This window comes from Megalobrama amblycephala, linkage group LG24 (genome assembly GCF_018812025.1).
Source record: "Megalobrama amblycephala isolate DHTTF-2021 linkage group LG24, ASM1881202v1, whole genome shotgun sequence".
NCBI lineage: Eukaryota > Metazoa > Chordata > Actinopteri > Cypriniformes > Xenocyprididae > Megalobrama > Megalobrama amblycephala.
This window is the reverse complement of record NC_063067.1, coordinates 9384726-9402513: the sequence shown is the minus strand read 5'-3', so window position 1 is coordinate 9402513 and position 17788 is coordinate 9384726. Positions and strand designations below refer to the sequence as shown.

Here is a 17788-nt window from a genome sequence, read left to right as displayed (position 1 = left end):
TGAACCAAAAATTTCACACACAGTGTCAAAAATGATCATGATTTTAACAGTAAAAGACTGAAAATGCTACGGTAAAAAAAAACTGTTAACAGGAAAGTTTCCGTACTATATGGTGTATGGTGAGTTACTGTAATAGACCCCCTTACAGAAAAAAAACACATGAACTTCACATGTGCAAAAACACATGTGACCACATACTGTATACATGTGAAAATATGTGGCTCACATGTGAAACGTGTTTTGCACACGGGAAATGAGTGCTTTTGGAACGTTTCCCATGTGAAAAATGTGTGAAATTCATGTGTTTTTTCTGTAAGGGTCTAACAGTACATTTAATGTGATTTTACAGTAAATTACCGTTAAATTAACAGTTTTTGCAATGAAAAAACGTAAATTGACATTCCCAGAATTCCCTGCGTGACACTTCACATTTGATGTATTTTCAATTAAATAATTATTTCTTCTTAGTTTTTTCTAATCAGTAGCGTTTTATGTTACAGTTAATGTTGTTCGATTCAGGGTTGGGCAAAGATACATCAAAATGTATATTAAAATAAAATACCAAATACCTTTATTTTAAATGTATACAAAATACAGCAGCCACACTATGTATCAAAATAAAGTACTGTATTTTTGTATTTTAAACATACTGAAAAATACTTTTACAAGGGAGCATGAAATTTTTTTTCGCAAACCTTCCATCAATTGGCCTATTTGATCTATCCCTTCACCATTACACTGACTCGAGTTGATTAAAGGGATAGTTCACCCAAAAATGAGATTTATTCCATGATTTACTCACCCTCAAGCCATCCTAGGTATGTATGACTATCTTCTTTCAGACAAACACAATCGGAGATATATTTTAAAAATATCCTTAGTCAACCATGGATCCGTGAAAATGACTAAAAACGCTGCATTCTGCTGCCAGGCCAGTAGTTGGCGATGTCACTTTGTAAAGAAACACTACGCAACATGTAATACGCATGCGCATGACATCACCGTTTTCACAAATTCACATTTTTGTAGTTTACACGGATACGATAACTCGCTTTCAAAAACTTGCACTTTGAATTACGTTTTTAAAAGTATTGCATTTTCAGGCCCCCAAAACGCCATTGTTGTGTAAATGAACAGCCAAAATGTATAAAAAGTTTCAAGATTTTAGATGAAAATGGTGTCGTGTAAACACCCCCTTAAAAGTATCTTATTTTTTAAAGATTTTTTTTGAGATTTTATTCAGCAATGCACTTTCTTTTATAATTAATGCTGTTCTTTTGATCTTCATATTCATCAAAAAATCCTGAAAACCGTTTTCAACATTGATAATAATAAGAAGAAATGTTTCTTAAAGGTGCTAAAGAGGATCTTTTCGTCGACTGAGAAACCAAAGACTGTTAGTGAGTTTTTGAAATGAGCGCATGCGTAAGAACAACCCCCTCCTTCACAGCTCATTTCGAGGGAACGCCTCCCAAAACTCGTAAACACTCGTATTGGAACACGAGTGTTTACCACCGGCATTCGCTGTGTCGTGTTAGTGGATTCATTATGTCGGACTCACCGCAGGTAACTCATAATCTGCAGTTGTTACTCCTGTCTCCTGACAAAAACATTGCATGCGGCGCCTGTGGAGTGTGGAAAGTTACTGGAGCGCGCAGCCGCGCTCGTCTCTCACAAGGAACGTCACGGCAGTGATTGACAAGCCAGAGGGTCAATCGTTTACGCGATGATCGCATAAACGATTGGCTGATGTTTTTAAGGCCCTACCTCGTGCACAGATGATTTATATTAATATTATTCCTTTCAGTGCACCTAATAAATAGTCTTTTATCAGTTAGTAAAGACAGTTTCAAGTAATATTGCAAAAATGTATAAAGCAAAACATCCTCTTTAGCACCTTTAAGCGGCAAATTAGTATATTAGAATGATTTCTGAAGGATCATGTGACTGAAGACTGGAGTAATCATGCTGAAAATTCTGTTATGCAAAGTTGTAATAATATTTCACAACATTTCATTTTTTACTGTATTTTAGATCAAATAAATGCAGCCTTGGTGAGGCGTTTTTCAAAAACAACAAAAAATCTTCCCAACCGCAAACTTTTGAGAGAAAGTCTGTCTATCAAAACATTCGCAAACTGGAGCTGAGTCCCACACTCTTCTAGCTACAGTAGCTGAAAGTTTAATCAAAGAGTGTCTAACAAATAAAATGAATAAACACAGAAGTTCACCCAAACCTGCTGAATAACGTGCCATCTACCTCATTCCCAACTATGATTCTCAAAGCAAACAGAAAGTTAGCAAAGCAAAGACTTCCTGAGAGTTGACTTGTGTTCCCTGCTCTCCTCTGCTTGATCTCCTGTTTCAGAGACCATCAGTTTATGAGGGGGAATTCATTTCACAGTCTGATGGCCAGAGAGGCGACCTCATATCCAGCAGGCCTCTCTCTGATCCTTTAAACCACTAGACCGGCCCTCCACAGAGAAGGCCAGATCTCCCAGCAGTCTTGAGATGGTCCTTGGATCTAGATCCAACTCCTCCCAATTTACATACTCCTAATCCCTAACCCGTCTCCACCCCCTGCATTTCGTGTGTCCTGCAGTGAGGGCCAACAGGCAGTCTTCAGAAGGAACTGGGTGCTGTTTTCAAGAGGGTGTCTGGTGTGCCACTCTTACCTTTGAGGCGTGACGGCGCTCGGTGCAGTCTGGATGCTGACATACCACGCACTCCTCTTCCTGAGCGGGCTTCTCATCTACAACAGGAAATCACACACAGATACAACTGACTTGTACATTTTCTGAAGAAAAACAACAGTTTAAATGTCACCACCACATTGCTAGGGTGTTGCTAAGTGGTCGCTAATGTATTTGCAGTGTTTACGGAGTTGCTACATGGTTGCTAGGGTATTTTGGAATGATTCTATGAGGTTGCTAAGGTGTTAAGGGTGGTTGCTAGGGTGTTGTGGGTGTTCTTTTGTTCATTTAACTGCCCTGAAGATGAAAATAATAAGTCAGAGAACTTAAAGATTGAGTTATATTTTTTTTTTCAGAGGGTAAAAAAAAAAAAAAAACATGACAGTGCAAGTGTCGCCACCACATTGCTAGGGTGTTTCTAAGCAGTCACTACTATATTTGCAGTGTTTACGGAGTTGCTACATGGTTGCTAGGGTAATTTGGAATTATTCTATAAAGTTGCTAAGGTGTTAAGGGTGGTTGCTAGGGTGTTGTGGTGTTCTTTTGTTCATTTAACTGCCCTGAAGATTAAAATAATAAGTTTGTTTGAGATATTTTTATTTTTTAAAGAAAAATTATGTGCAAGGGTCCCCACCACATTGCCAGGGTGTTGCTAAGCGGTTGCTAATGTATTTGCAGTGTTTACTGAGTTTCCACGTGGTTGCTAGGGTATTTTGGATTGATGCTGTAAGGTTGCTAAGATGTTGTGAGTGGTTGCTAGGGTGTCGTGGTGTTCTTTTCAAAAAGGAAAACACAACAACAAAACTAAACTAAAATAAATAAAAAAATAAAACATTACAGGTCCTAAATACTAAGAGGATATTTAGTGCAATAAAGGGATAAAGTCTGAGACTGACAGAGGAAATTTAACAGGATATAAACAGGACAGGAAAGAAGAACACAACAAAAAGGAAGTTAAAAAAAGAAGAGACATCAAACACATGGTTTAATATCACTTTCGACTGGATTAACAGGTGTTTGTTATTAGCACAGTGCAAAACTAAAACAACTGACCAGGCTAGAAACATTCATTTTATGAGTGCTAATTATTTCATATGCTGTAAAATATGAGTCTGTATGGAGATGGGAATTTCAAGACAGTTAACAGCCACATTTGTAAGCAATCCTCTGTAGAAGTCGACCCAAAAAAAACTTTCCATTCTCCTCTCCGCTTACAGATTCAATATTCTCAGGAAAAATTATGAACATCTTTTCCATCTGGAGATCTTGCTTTAAATGTGTGCTTTCTCCAGTAATATGTTTCAGTATTCGATGCTTTAGACCAGTAGTTCCCAAACTTACCCCTGGGGGTGCGTGAGGTGACCAATGGGGTACGTGAACAAAATGCTGAGTTAAGTTCATTTAATTCTACCACACCTTAAAATAACATTAAAACCGAGCATGTATTCTTAAAAGCCAAAATTTCACTTCTAGTGAAAATATTAGTGCCGTAAAATGTCAAATACGTGACATCCAGTCAAATTACCTCATCTGACTGCATCGTGCAAAGTCTGCTGCCTTAGCAAATCACGCTACATTACTGTCGTTCTCGACACTGTACCTTTGTAAAAGTGGGGTTTTAGCATACTAGCATGCAGAACAAATACGGACTGTGCATAGATAACCAATTATACAAGCAAGAATTATTTTTTTTCCCTGTAATCTATCATTGTGTCTCCAAGCAACACATAGTGGTGTTTCATTGAATGAATCAAGAGAGTCCATGATTCAATGACTCATTAGTAAATACAGCCACTTGCTTCGTTACTGAATTAGGGAATGACTCGCTCATTAAAGGGATAGTTCACCCAAAAATGAAAATAACCCCATGATTTACTCACCCTCAAGCCATCCCAGGTTCTTCTTTCAGACGAACACAATCCGAGACATTTAAAAATATCCTTGGTCCTCCAAGGTTTATAATGGTTGTGAATGGTAGGCCAAATTCTGAAGACAGAAAAAAATGCATCCATCCATACAAAAAAAATAAAATAAAAAAATGAATCCATACGACTCAGGAGGATTAATAAAGGCCTTTTGAAGCGAAGGGATGTGTTTTTGTAAGAAAAATATCCATATTTAAAACTTTATAAATTCAAATAATGAGCTTCCGGCGGACGACCGTACACATACTGCGCACGTCAATTTGGGCGGAAGAGCAACCTTTGACCTGACGCGGTGACGCAATGACGCATGCGGAGGCACAGAGGAGAGAGCAAAACAAAACACCGGTCACGAATTAGAAGTTTAAAATGAGAAATTTTAAAGAGAAATATCGATATAAGAGAAGGGGAACTTGAGTTTGTTGCCCAGCCGTATTTGTTTGAATCGTGAGAGGCGTCTAAGCTTACGATACTTCTACATCCTGCGTCATACGTCGCGTCAGAGGGTTACTCATTTGGTGTGCAGTCTTTCGCTGGAAGCTAGTTGTTTGAAATATGGATATTTTTCTAACAAAAACGCACTTCAAAAGGCCTTTATTATTCATTTGGATGCATTTTTTCTGTCTTCAGAATTTGGCCTACCATTCACAACCATTATAAACCTTGGAGGACCAAGGATATTTTTAAATATCTCGGATTGTGTTCGTCTGAAAGAAGATAGTCATATACATCTAGGATGGCTTGAGGGTGAGTAAATCATGGGATAATTTTCATTTTTGGGTGAACTATTTCTTTAAGACAGTGACTTGCTGCCACCTACTGGCGGTTTTAGTTTAATATTTAAAAGTATCACATCATTTTTAAAATCATTTCATATTTCTCTATTTTATTTAATACATTATTTCTAGGGCTGTCAAGATTAAAATGTTTAATCAATTATTACACAATGTGGTGATTAATTAATCTAATCAAAATTAAATTAATGCAATTATACTCTGAAAAAGAAACTAAAACTGCCAGTAGGTGGTGGTAAATGTCTAAATGAGTAAGTTATTTAGTCATTCATTCATTCAATTCATTCAAACGGCTGATTCATTCAGGAATTAAGTAAACGGCTCACTTTATGAATGGGCCATTGAATCATTGGTTCACCTGATTGATTCAATCAAAAAATGAGGATTCATTCAGAAAATGAACACAGCTGTGTGTTGCTTGTTCTGCTATGGCTTTTTAGGTAATATTTTTGTTGGAAAAATTGAGCAAAAGCAGACAATATTGTGTCTAAAATGTAACAATATATTAAAGGTGCCTCACAAGATGTAATATAAGTCTAAGGTGTCTCCTGAATGTGTCTGTGAAGTTTCAGCTCAAAATACCCCATAGATTTTTTTAAATTAATTTTTTTAACTGCCTATTTTGGTGCATCATTAACAATGCACTGATTTACACTCGGCGCCGCCCCCTTAAATCGCATGCTCCCTGCCACACCTGCTGTCGACTATATTACAGCGCATTTACAAAGTTCACACAGCTAATATAACCCTCAAATGGATCTTTACAAGATGTTCGTCATGCATGCTGCATGCATGCTTCGAATTATGTGAGTAAAGTATTTATTTTGATGTTTACGTTTGATTCTGTATGAGTTTGAGGCTATATGCTCTGTGGCTAATGGCTAATGCTACACTGTTGGAGAGATTTATAAAGAATGAAGTTGTGTTTATGCATTATACAGACTGCAAGTGTTTAAAAAATGAAAATAGCGACGGCTCTTGTCTCCGTGAATACAGTAAGAAACGATGGTAACTTTAACCTCATTTAACAGTACATTAGCAACATGCTAACGAAACTTTTAGAAAGACAATTTACAAATATCAGTAAAAATATCATGCTATCATGGATTATGTCAGTTATTATTGCTCCATCTGCCATTTTTCGCTGTTGTTCTTGCTTACCTAGTCTGATGATTCAGCTGTGTGCAGCTCCAGACGTTAACTGGCTGCCCTTGTCTAATGCCTTTTATAATGTTGGGAACATCATGGGCTGGCATTATGCAAATATTGGGGCGTACACCCCGACTGTTACGTAACAGTCGGTGTTATGTTGAGATTCGCCTGTTCTTCGGAGGTTGTTTAAACAAATGAGATTTATATAAGGAGGAAACGATGGGGTTTGAGACTCACTGTGTGTCTTTTCCATGTACTGAACTCTTGTTATTTAACTATGTCAAGGTAAATTCAATTTTTGAATCAAGGGCACCTTTAACTTCTTATATATTAAACTGTTGTAAAAAATCAATATCACATTTGCACTTGTGTGATATTGCGCTTGTTACTCATGATATCACTTAACTAATATATATATATATATATATATATATATATATATATATATATATATATATATATATATATATATATATATATATATATGAGACAAAAACTCATCCAGGGGCATTTTTGCACAGATATCTTGAATTTTAGGGGCATATAACTGCATTCTGTAGCCTATATCATGCAGTGTGTTGTTGCCCTGCTTCATGTTCATCATCAATCAACTTTATGGAATGCAAGACGAACGGGGTGCTTTAATTAACACATTATTTTTTCTCATAACTTATTAAGTTAACTTTTTAAAATCGACAGCCCTAATGATCTCATAACATTATTATATGCCATTGTTATTGCATTCATGCCACCTCTGAGCAGGATTAAATTGTGTAAATACATATAGATGCAGCTTGTGACATTACATTGCAAAGATGGCTTTTGTTGATACTGATTTCATTTTATTGAAATGATTGATTTAGTTTAATTTATTGCTTTATTATATTAATTTAATTAAAGGGATTTTAAGAATTTAACATAAAACACGTCACATGCATTTAATAGGGTTATAAAAACATTGCCTTTATAAAAAGGTTAAAAAAAATGCACTTGAAAAATCAATTTAAGGGTTAATGGAAAAGGTGTGACTGCAGTCTAAGTGGAAAAGAGGCAGTATGCAGAAGGACGTTAAATGCCACTCTAAAAGTTTGGGAACCACTGCTTTAGACTGAATCAAGAGTGTCATGAATCAGAAACTTGTGATGAAACCTAAAATTATGGGACACAATAGTGTCTGACCACAGCACCAGCTGCCTGCTCTGGCTTACCAGTTTATAGATTTTCAGGGAAGCATCACTATTCCTCATACTTATGGTTTTCAAACACTAAAATGTACAATAAGATCAGATGAAACTGAAATATTACTTAAGAGACTTGATAATAATCTGATGATGTTATTTGACATTTATAATGAATAAAAACCTTAAAGACAACCAGTATGTTTGTTTAGCTTAGCGCAGGATGCTAATAGTAGGCGGTAAGAGTCTGATTCAGCAGTATTCATCTATTTAATTACCTCTTAACTTCCTCCTGTTCCTTCACACTCTCTCTTTTGCTCCCTTTCTCTTCCTCTCTGTTTAACATGGATTGGAATGTCTGACCTCAGCACTGCTGATTAGGCCCAAATCAAACAAATAATAAAAGCAAGCTAGCGGCACATGCACTGTCAACACACACAGTGAGACAGCATGTGCGTTTGGCAACTTATTCAGTCACGCTCTAAATACGGACAAAAAAAAAAAAAAAAAAAAAAACTCACTGTGGCCAATTTTCTAAAGCCTAAGTGAATAAAATGTGAGTGTTGTTTACCTTTTGGGTTGCCAACTTCAGCAGAGGAAAAAAATGCTTTTTAATGTTTTAATAAAATAAAAGGTCACTATATAAAAAGAAATGATAATAAGAGGAGGAGGAAAAAATAAAAATAAAAAGGATTAAAGATGAAAATTCTTGAGACTTAAAATGGTATTTGATTTTATATAGACAATAATGTTGTAAATAAAAATATAACAAAAATAAAAACAAAAACAAAAAACTATTTTTATATAGGAAAAATTTGATAAATTTTACAATGGTGTAATAAGTATGTAAAATATAAAATTAATAATAACTAGAATATATAGATTATAAATAAAATAAAATGTAAGTAATAAAAACAAATGTTTAATAAAATAAAATAGAAAAAGTTATTATAAAAATTTAAAAAAAAAAATCAAAGTTGAAACGTATTAATTGAGTTTATATAATAATAATAATATATTAATATTGCACATTATATAAAATCATTACAAAACTAAAATTAAAAAAGGAGACTTGATAATTTTACAATAGTATAAAAAAATATGTAAATAATTCAACAATTATTAATAATTAAACAATTAATAATCAAAATAAATAAAAATGCAGGCAATTGACCCTTCATCAGGAGTTTGATTGACAGGCGATCTAACCAATCAAAACGCCGAATACGCCATTTTGTCCAACAAAGCAGTCTCACTGTGTGAGAACATGATGTGTGGCAAAGATTATAGAATAACACAAGACGTGTCACTCGTATTGTTTTGAATGGGAGAAAGTGTAACGCGCAATATGGCGGAATAAGTCCCGCCTTCTAAATAAGAGCCAATCCCCGACTGGTAAAGTCATCGCGTCACTGCAGCAGCCGTTAGAAGCACCGGTTTCTATAGAAACAGTCAGACGCGTGCCTCTGAAACATGGCAGAAGAGACGCGCATTTAGGTCTGCGCATGCGCATTAGCTTGATCCAGCCTAAAAAAATACATTTTTTTGTCATGATTCAAGCGTTTGGATAAAACATTTATAAGACAGCTGTTGTCAGATTTCATTGGTGATTTCAAATATGAAATGTAATCGTAAGGTTGGCGAACAGTTTTGGATAATTTGATGTTTCCCCATTCAAAGAGATAGGGCATGATGCCCAGGATGCCCGAGAGGCGTTTCAAAGATGGCCGCCGAGTGAAATGACTTGTCTTAAAGGGACTTTGTGTGTGGCAAGAGATCGGCATGGCTTGTCGGACATAGCAACAGTAACTAAAGGGGGCGGGTCTTTGCGAACGGTCAATTTCACAACAACAACATGTAACAATATGCTACATCAATGGAGGCATCATTCAGGACCATTCAGGACGAGCCAAAGTTTACTTATTTGGACCATGACATACTAGGCCCCCAACCCAAAGTATGAGCATTAGAAATACTGCTCGTCTTAGCATGCACCTCTAATAATCATACAAGTCATCCGTAAAACAAAGGCATACAGTTCCCAACCAACAATCCCACAACCCTGAAGCCTTATCATACTCTTCCTCACAGAAGACCACACAGTAAGGACCCTCAACTGTACCATGTTTACCATGTATAGGCAGAGTGGAGGTTTCTAAGAGCATGTTTACGCATCGCTTTTGTACAGGCTTTTACAAGGAATTTGAGGAATGCCTCAGATCAGTTGTGAATTTATCCCTCTGTTCTGTACCACTGAGACGACTGGCACACTACTGGAACTGTCTGATGTCTTGCCTTGTTCTCGTGCTTCGCTCTGAAGGCTAAACCTCCCCGTCAGCCGGAGACGCTGGTGTGAGTTATGTAACGCGAGGCGTCTACTGGAAGACAGATGGCAGACGGCAGAAGCCTGCCAAGGAACGAGGTGTTTCACTTGACTGTCAAGAGATGCAGTCAACCGCTGCATCCCCACATGGGAAAGTAAAAAGGTTTAAAACTCAATGACATGAACAAACATGGTGAACAGGATCCCATTGATTACACATTTAACTGACTTTTGGCTAATATAAATTCATCTGTATCCTGCACGAAGTGCTTACAAATACACAAGGGCAAAAAGCATATTTTCCATTTCTAAAGGACAGGAACATGGGAAATGCGCACACACACACACACACACACACACACACACACAAAAACATTACCACCATTAAAAACCCTAATTGCAGCCAAAACTGCAATTGGGGTCTTTCCGTGTCAAATCAACCAGAGGTTTGCGGCTCAAATTTTAGAATTTTTTTTTTTTACATTTTTTTTCTATAGAAAGACAAACATAAATAGTGATGAAAGCTAAAATATTAAATGTCACAGATGTATATTTACTGAGTAATGCACTATTTTGTAGAGGGGGGTCAAAATGACCATTTTCACCTGAGATTTGGAGCCAAATTTACAGGGGTGTAAAAATAACTTTAGAAAGATGGCAGCATCATTATTTTATTTTTACACAGAGATAGGTAGGTCTATTAGTAAAATCTGTAGACTATGCCAACAGTGACAGTTGGAAATGGAAAAAAGCACTTCTTGTGTTTTTTTTGCTTCAAGTTTGCATGCCTGTAATTCAATAAGTATTAAAGATATCTTAATATCCTTTTAGATTGTGGTTTTTAACAAACTTTCCTTTTGGTATCTTGATTTTTAGTTATCAGATGTTTATGTGAAAGCCCATTTATAGAATACAAATGAATCAATCAATAAAACAATTATGAAATAAAGCCTACAAGAAAAAAAGTTTAAAATAAGAGTCACATTGTGAGAGATTTTCTTTATAATCACTCGTCATATTGTGTGAAATAACGGCACAATTATGAGTAATATAGTTGCAAATGTTACGTTGTGAAATATAAAAGGTCACAAATATAAAATATAATTTTGAAATATATAGGTCTTTTTTTCTCTTTTAGCTGAAAACCAAATGTAAAATATGTAATTGTATTGCATTGTCAACCAAAAACTTTCAAAGCTCTAAGTTTGTGTATGCCTATTTTTTAATTAGACAAAATCCAGTCAAATCCCATTAGAAACATTGAGATGATAATCATTTTCTGTACCAAGTTTCAAAAATGACGTCTGCTTGAAAATCTAAAAATGCAATATGCACATTTTAATAATTTTCATTCATGTCGCTGACTCCCATCACACAGACACACAGACTCCCATGCCTCCAGCCATCCTGCTTCTTTTTACGTAACATACAGTGAGGACTTAAGAGGCCACACACTTGAATCCCGAGCACATACAGTAATATGAACATTCTGAAGGCACCGGTAGAGCTAATCTTACAGCAATGCGCCTCATAAGATGACTGCATGAGTTTGTGACATTTTCCCATCACTATTACTAACTCAAACACCAAAGTAAGCCATGACCCACCATTATAATCCCCCAGACTAATTATGGCATTTGAGAAGATAAGTATGCACTTCGAAATGCAGTACGCTCCTCTTCTGTAGGCCACAGTGGCCAGAGAGCGGCTCTCAGTAATGGATTGGCCTTAATTACAGGTCTTATGAATGGAAGAGATCAAAGAAGAGACTCAGTGTTGAAGCTTTCCATCTCCAGATGAGTGTCCCAAATGTTCCGGAAGAAATTCGGGTTGCATATGTTGAGACAAACAAATAAAGCACTGAGAAATTAATGATGGCCTAATGAAAAACAGCATCATCATATACTATCATTATTAGCATAAAGATAAGGGCAAGAGTACTGAAAAATATGGAGGTGGCAGTAATGACTGACCATGATAACAAAAAGCCAGCAAGCATTCAAAGTAAACAAGAAATGTGGATAGGTCTTATGATGAAAAACAGCTTAAAGAATCAGTTCACTTCAGAATTGAAATTTCCTGATAATTTACTCACCCCCATGTGACCCAAGATGTTTATGTCTTTCTTTCTTCAGTCGAAAAGAAATTAAGGTTTTTGAGGAAAATATTCCACGATTGTTCTCCATATAGTGGACTTCAACAGTTACCAAAAGGTTGAAGGTCCAAATTGCAGTTTCAGTGCAGCTTCAAAGGGCTCTCCCTGATCCCAGGCAAGGAATAAGGATCTATCTAGCGAAACGATTGGCCGTTTTCTAAAAAAAATAATTAAAAAAATAAAATATATATATAAGTCCCTTATTCCTCGGCTGGGATCATGTAGAGCCTGTTGAAGCTGCATTAAAACTGCAATTTGGACCTTCAACCCTGTTGAAGTCCACTATATGGAGAAAAATCCTGGAACGTTTTCCTGGAAAAAACCTTAATTTCTTTTCGACTGAAGAAAGAAAGACATAAACATCTTAGATGACATGGGGGTGAGTAAATGATCAGGAAATTTTATTTCTGAAGTGAACTAATCCTTTAATGTAGCGCTACAAAACAGCAGGAAACGATGCAGTGTGGCCAAAGACATGTATTTGACACATACATACATGAACTAGGGATGCAACAACATTAAAATACTAAAGTTTAAGCAAGCACCATCTGAGATGGAAGTGTACTAAAGACGACAGCTCATGGTTAATGATTGAAGAGTGAGGGTATTTTGGGTAAGTGGATCCAGCCTTACCATTAACATCATGGATGACATCCAGAGGGGACGACCAAGAGTACCGTTCCGCCCCCAGCTCTGTCAAAGATGATGGGAGTGTCTCGAGCTCATAAGCTCCCCGTTTCCTCCAGTAAAGGAACATTGTGAAGGACGAGGCTTGTAAATGTTAACTGCAAAAATGAGCACCCCGCTAACTGATCTTAATTAAAGGCTACTTTAAAAGGAAACAATACCAACTCGTACAATAAATAAACACTCGACATCTAGACATCCACCTCTGATGTGCCCTTAACTGGATATAGTCAATCTCAAACAATTCGCCATAAAGCAAGCACCTGCAGTTACCTCATCTTCCCTAACAATTAAACCTTTCTTTGATCCCGTTTCATGAGTTCCAACCCATAAAAGTGTGCAACTAGGCATGCCAAAACCGGACCTACATTCCAAACCAGAGCGAATCCTGGCACCCATTTCACAGCACCCCAATGTAAATCATGACAATAAATCTCAATTGAGAACGTATGACGGATTCCTCACTTCTCACATTGTAATCTTGCAGTACGCCAAGACGGGAACACCTAAAATTCCCCTATACCTTGGCAAGAAAAATCAAATTAAAGCCTTCCAAAGTTGCTTGATGTCCTGACGAGAATGTCTCGCTTCTTTTGAGAAGTTGACGATGCTTCTTCTTCAACTTCATCTCAGATGTTCTTCGGTTTCTTCACTGAACAATCAGTATTTCTAAGTCTCCAAGGAACAGGCACATTGGTGTCAAAGTCTGTGCAAGCAGTTTGGGCAAAGAGGACTGGTTGTCAGAGGGTGTTCGACCCACACTACCAGACAAATGTTGTATTCATACTGGGGTGAAGTGCATGCTGGGACTGACAGACTAGGCCAATACCTTCCAGTCTTTGAGAAACAAAGATCCCTTGCAAACCCCTCCTACACAGACAGTGAACTTTGTCTATGATTTGCACAAACAATAAAAGCCAGACATTTCTGCATTGATTAGAGCCCTGGTCCTCCTTTTCGGAGATTTATGCATTACGAATGCCATGTGACTAAAACAATGTCGACTGTTTCCATGGACGGACGCCAGCCAGCAGTGGCTCCTGATAAGATATCCACTCTACAGGAGGTGGATGCATGTCAACATGACATCATTGCAAATGTGGCTTTTTCTCAATGTCAAAGGAACAGGTTGGAAACGTCTTGTTGCAATAAGGTTGCTTCAGTTATCCTGCAGAGAAGAATTACTGTGAGAATGTACTGTGCAAGAGTCATAGGGGAGAGACGATGTTGCACAGCCATTCAAATGTCCAATTTTGGGATAAGAAATTAGAGGGTACGGCTGGGGCAGACTTACTCTTGGAGTCTGGCTTTGCAGACATATGGTAGTAATCCAGAACCTGGCTTTGAACTTGCAGCTTTTTTATATGAACAGGCCACTCAGGCAGCTGTAGAACGAGACGCACCAAGCAGACTTCAGACGATGAACCCGAGATTTTTCCTCTGCAACTTTAGCGTCTTTTTAAAGCACAAACAGTGGGCTTAAATATTCTGTGTTTGCATAAAAAATGTGCTTACGTAATAGAGTCTGAGTGCAGACATGTGACCGAGAGGCAGAATGAGTGTGTGCATCAGGACGAAGTGAAGGAGTGAGTTTTCCAAGCCTCAGTGGTGTTGACAGGTGGAGAGCAGTTTGACACTCTGGTTGCAAAAGTAGTGGAAAACAGAGTTTAACCTATATTTAGATGGAACGACTATATCATATGCTATACTTAAAGGGACAGTTCACCCAAAAATAAAAATTCTGTCATCATTTACTCACTCTAAAGTTGTTCCTAAAGTTTCTTTATTCTGCTGAACACAAAAGATGATATTTTGAAGAATATTGGTAACCCAAACAGTTGATGGGCCTAATTGACCCTTCACAAAGACCCGCCTTCCTTAGTTACTGTTGCTTTGTCCGACAAGCCGTGGCGCTGTCACGCCACACGCAGTGAAAAATACATCGCACAGCAAAGAGGACACTGACAACACATCGACAGACAAGACAAAGCAGGTTACTTATGATATTAAACAAAGTCCCAGCTTTCAAACTGTGTAATTTGTTAAGAAATTCAAACAATAAAAACCGTTTTGTGGCTCTTTAATGTGTCATCACAGATTGCTGTAGCGCCTCAGCTCAAGAGGCTAGTAAACCGATCATCTCTTCCTACTAGTTCATTTATAGCATCAAATAAACATGAATGAACATCAGAAGGAATGTTGTTTCAATACACACCATTTTTCAAGCTTAAGTCCACCGAGGTAATCTTCTAACTCCTGACTGCTTTGTCGGACAAAATGGCGGATTCGACATTCTGATTGGTTAGATCGCTTGTCAATCAAACTCCCTGCGAAGGGTCAATTGACTTCCATAGTATTTTTTTCCATACCACGGAACTACAAATGTTCTTCCACAAGACAAATGAAGTTGTTTATTAACCGCTAGAGCATCAAAAATACATGGATAAACCCAACTATTGACAATCGTCTGCAACAATTTGTCTGCACGTAACGTGCAGTTACAACCCATCTAGATAGCCAGACTTTTTTACCTCTCACTAGGTGGACGGCCATGAAAATGACTGATATGCCTTTCACTCAAACCCTGCTTTACAAAATCCCTAAATTGTTACTGTAACAGCACAGGGGTATTTATGTATGCAATGAAAAGCTAGACCGTCTGTACACTCAGTACACAAGCAGATATTACAGAGCTCATCCTTGGCAGAGACACGGTCATTAACACAAGGCTGAGATCCGCCTAAATGGACTTAAGCTGGGAGGGGGAAGATGTTCAGTAGCAGTCAGCGTGGGACAAAGTGATGGCATGAACTCATGCTAAAGGGCCCTTTTAATCTACCGTAATCGGCACACGGATGAGAGGAGTCACACAAGCAGGCTATTTCTATAACAAACAGAGCATAAAGTGAAGAAACCAAGAGTTACAGAAGTTACATTAGAGCTTCAGTCAATTGCTTAGTCAATCTAGAAACATATGTAATGATACACAATGAAACAATGAAACACACATGTAGCTCTGACTCTAAACGCTTTTTAACAAGTTTTGCATTCATGTCTTTACCAAATTACCGTAATTACAAGATGACAACACTGAGATTCAAACTCCGAGATTATTTGTTTATAAGGCAATCTCATAACACCAAATTCGATCTATGTAAAAGTCACCATGAAATCAAAATCGACAATTCTTGTTTTTTTGTTTTTTTAAAGGTGCAATATGTAAAATTTGGGAGGATCTATTGCAGAAATGCAATATAATATACAGAACTATGTTTTCAGTGGTGTATAAAGACCTTACATAATGAACCATTATGTTTTTATTACCTTAGAATGAGCCATTTCTATCTACATACACCGCGGGTCCTCTAACATGTTAAGTCTCCATTATGCGCTGGAATGTTTCTACAGTAGCCCTAAATGGACAAACTGCTCTACAGAGCGCGTTTAGTCACTATGTTGTTCTTCTTCTAAAATCACTTGTGTTTTTAGAGGCAGCTTGCATCATTACTACATTGAATATGCACAAAAAGTAGTAGTATTTGTCTGGTTTATTAGAAGCAGAGACCGTTCTATGTTAGAAGAAACCTCATTGCTTCACTGGCTAATGTACTCTCTGCTGTCTCAGACAATGACATATTTCATATGTCATCTTAACGAGACAATCAAGGAGGCGCCTTCATCTTTTCCCCTGGTTTACTCTTTGATTTAATAAGCATTAATTTAACATTATAAGCTACTGCCGGTCTTTTACTTTAAATATAATGTATATTGTGTCTATGTACTTGAAACATTTGAATGGACTGATAAAGGTAGCTGTAAAGTAATTTTGTTAAGTACAATGTCATTTTGACCATAATAATGTACCAAATCTAACTCGTATAAATATTGCAGTAGTAGCTATAGAAAAATGCTATTATATACATTTATAGGTAAAATCGAACTCCTAACCTCCTGTACCTATTCTGTGACGTCAAACAACTTCCCTATGCAAAGGATCATGGGGGCCCGAAGTGTCCATCAGTTGTACCCTCCGAAATCCTTCATTCCAAAGGGCCCTTTGAAGTGGCCAGTTTTGAGCACTTCGGTTTGGAACGACCCTTCAATATGGCGGCCATGATTATTTATGCCCTTTGGAGGGCGATATATCCCGTTTGGAACGCACCGTTTGTCTTGTGTCGGCCAGACGGCCACCATAGCTTCTCTATTTTGCTTCGAAAGGGAGGGGTGAGCGCCGTTGGTTGCAGTTTGCAATCTCACAACTAGATGCCGCTACATTTACACACTGCACCTTTAACCGTGCACATTTTTAATGTAATCTTTAATCAAAATAACTTCCCTTCCCTTTTCATTACTCATCACAGCTGGGACCTAAATGAACTGAAGGAACACAGATTTCACCTTCAGGCTCCAACAGCGACACTCCATCAGTCAAACGAACCAAACGACTTCAAACTGCAAGTTCACAGCTAAATTACTGCTAATCTCATTCATTCAACGGGTCTAATAGCTGTACAAGCACTTAAACCAAGGGCAGGACCTGGAGGAAGAACAATATGCTAATAGCACAGTCTTAAACCTTCCTTGTGTGTGATAAAAGCAAGTTGAAAGCGTGACAGAGTGAGGGATGATGGGAAAGCTGTAAGGCTAAGAGGGCTGTTGAACGGTGGAGGGAACGGCTGACAGCTGCAAGAGCCTGTTCATGAGCATTACATCATCTCAGGACTTGAAAAGCTGATAGCAATAACCCTGCGGTGTGTTTTTGTGTGTATGTAGGGGGTTGCATTTGACTTTTGGAGTCATGCTAACAATACAGTCTCTCAAGTAAAGGCTATAATCTATTACGTCAATGTAAGTTAAGTTACCAGCGATATTTAATTACATATTT

General features: G+C 37.5%; 1 protein-coding gene across 2 annotated transcripts in view; it reads right to left on the bottom strand.

The window, feature by feature from the left end:
- The window catches only part of plekhg5b (pleckstrin homology domain containing, family G (with RhoGef domain) member 5b), an 89406-nt gene that overhangs the window by 67042 nt on the left and 4576 nt on the right, over positions 1-17788 (bottom strand). The window contains exons 1-2 of one of the 2 annotated variants that reach the window (XM_048177556.1): positions 12850-12996; positions 2675-2751 (exon numbers count right to left, since the gene is read on the bottom strand). In XM_048177556.1, the coding sequence (XP_048033513.1) occupies positions 2675-2751; positions 12850-12973 (201 nt within the window). In that variant the 5' untranslated portion in view covers positions 12974-12996. Of the gene's footprint in view, positions 1-2674; positions 2752-12849; positions 12997-17788 lie in introns of those variants that run through there. The other variant, XM_048177557.1, reaches the window with a different exon arrangement.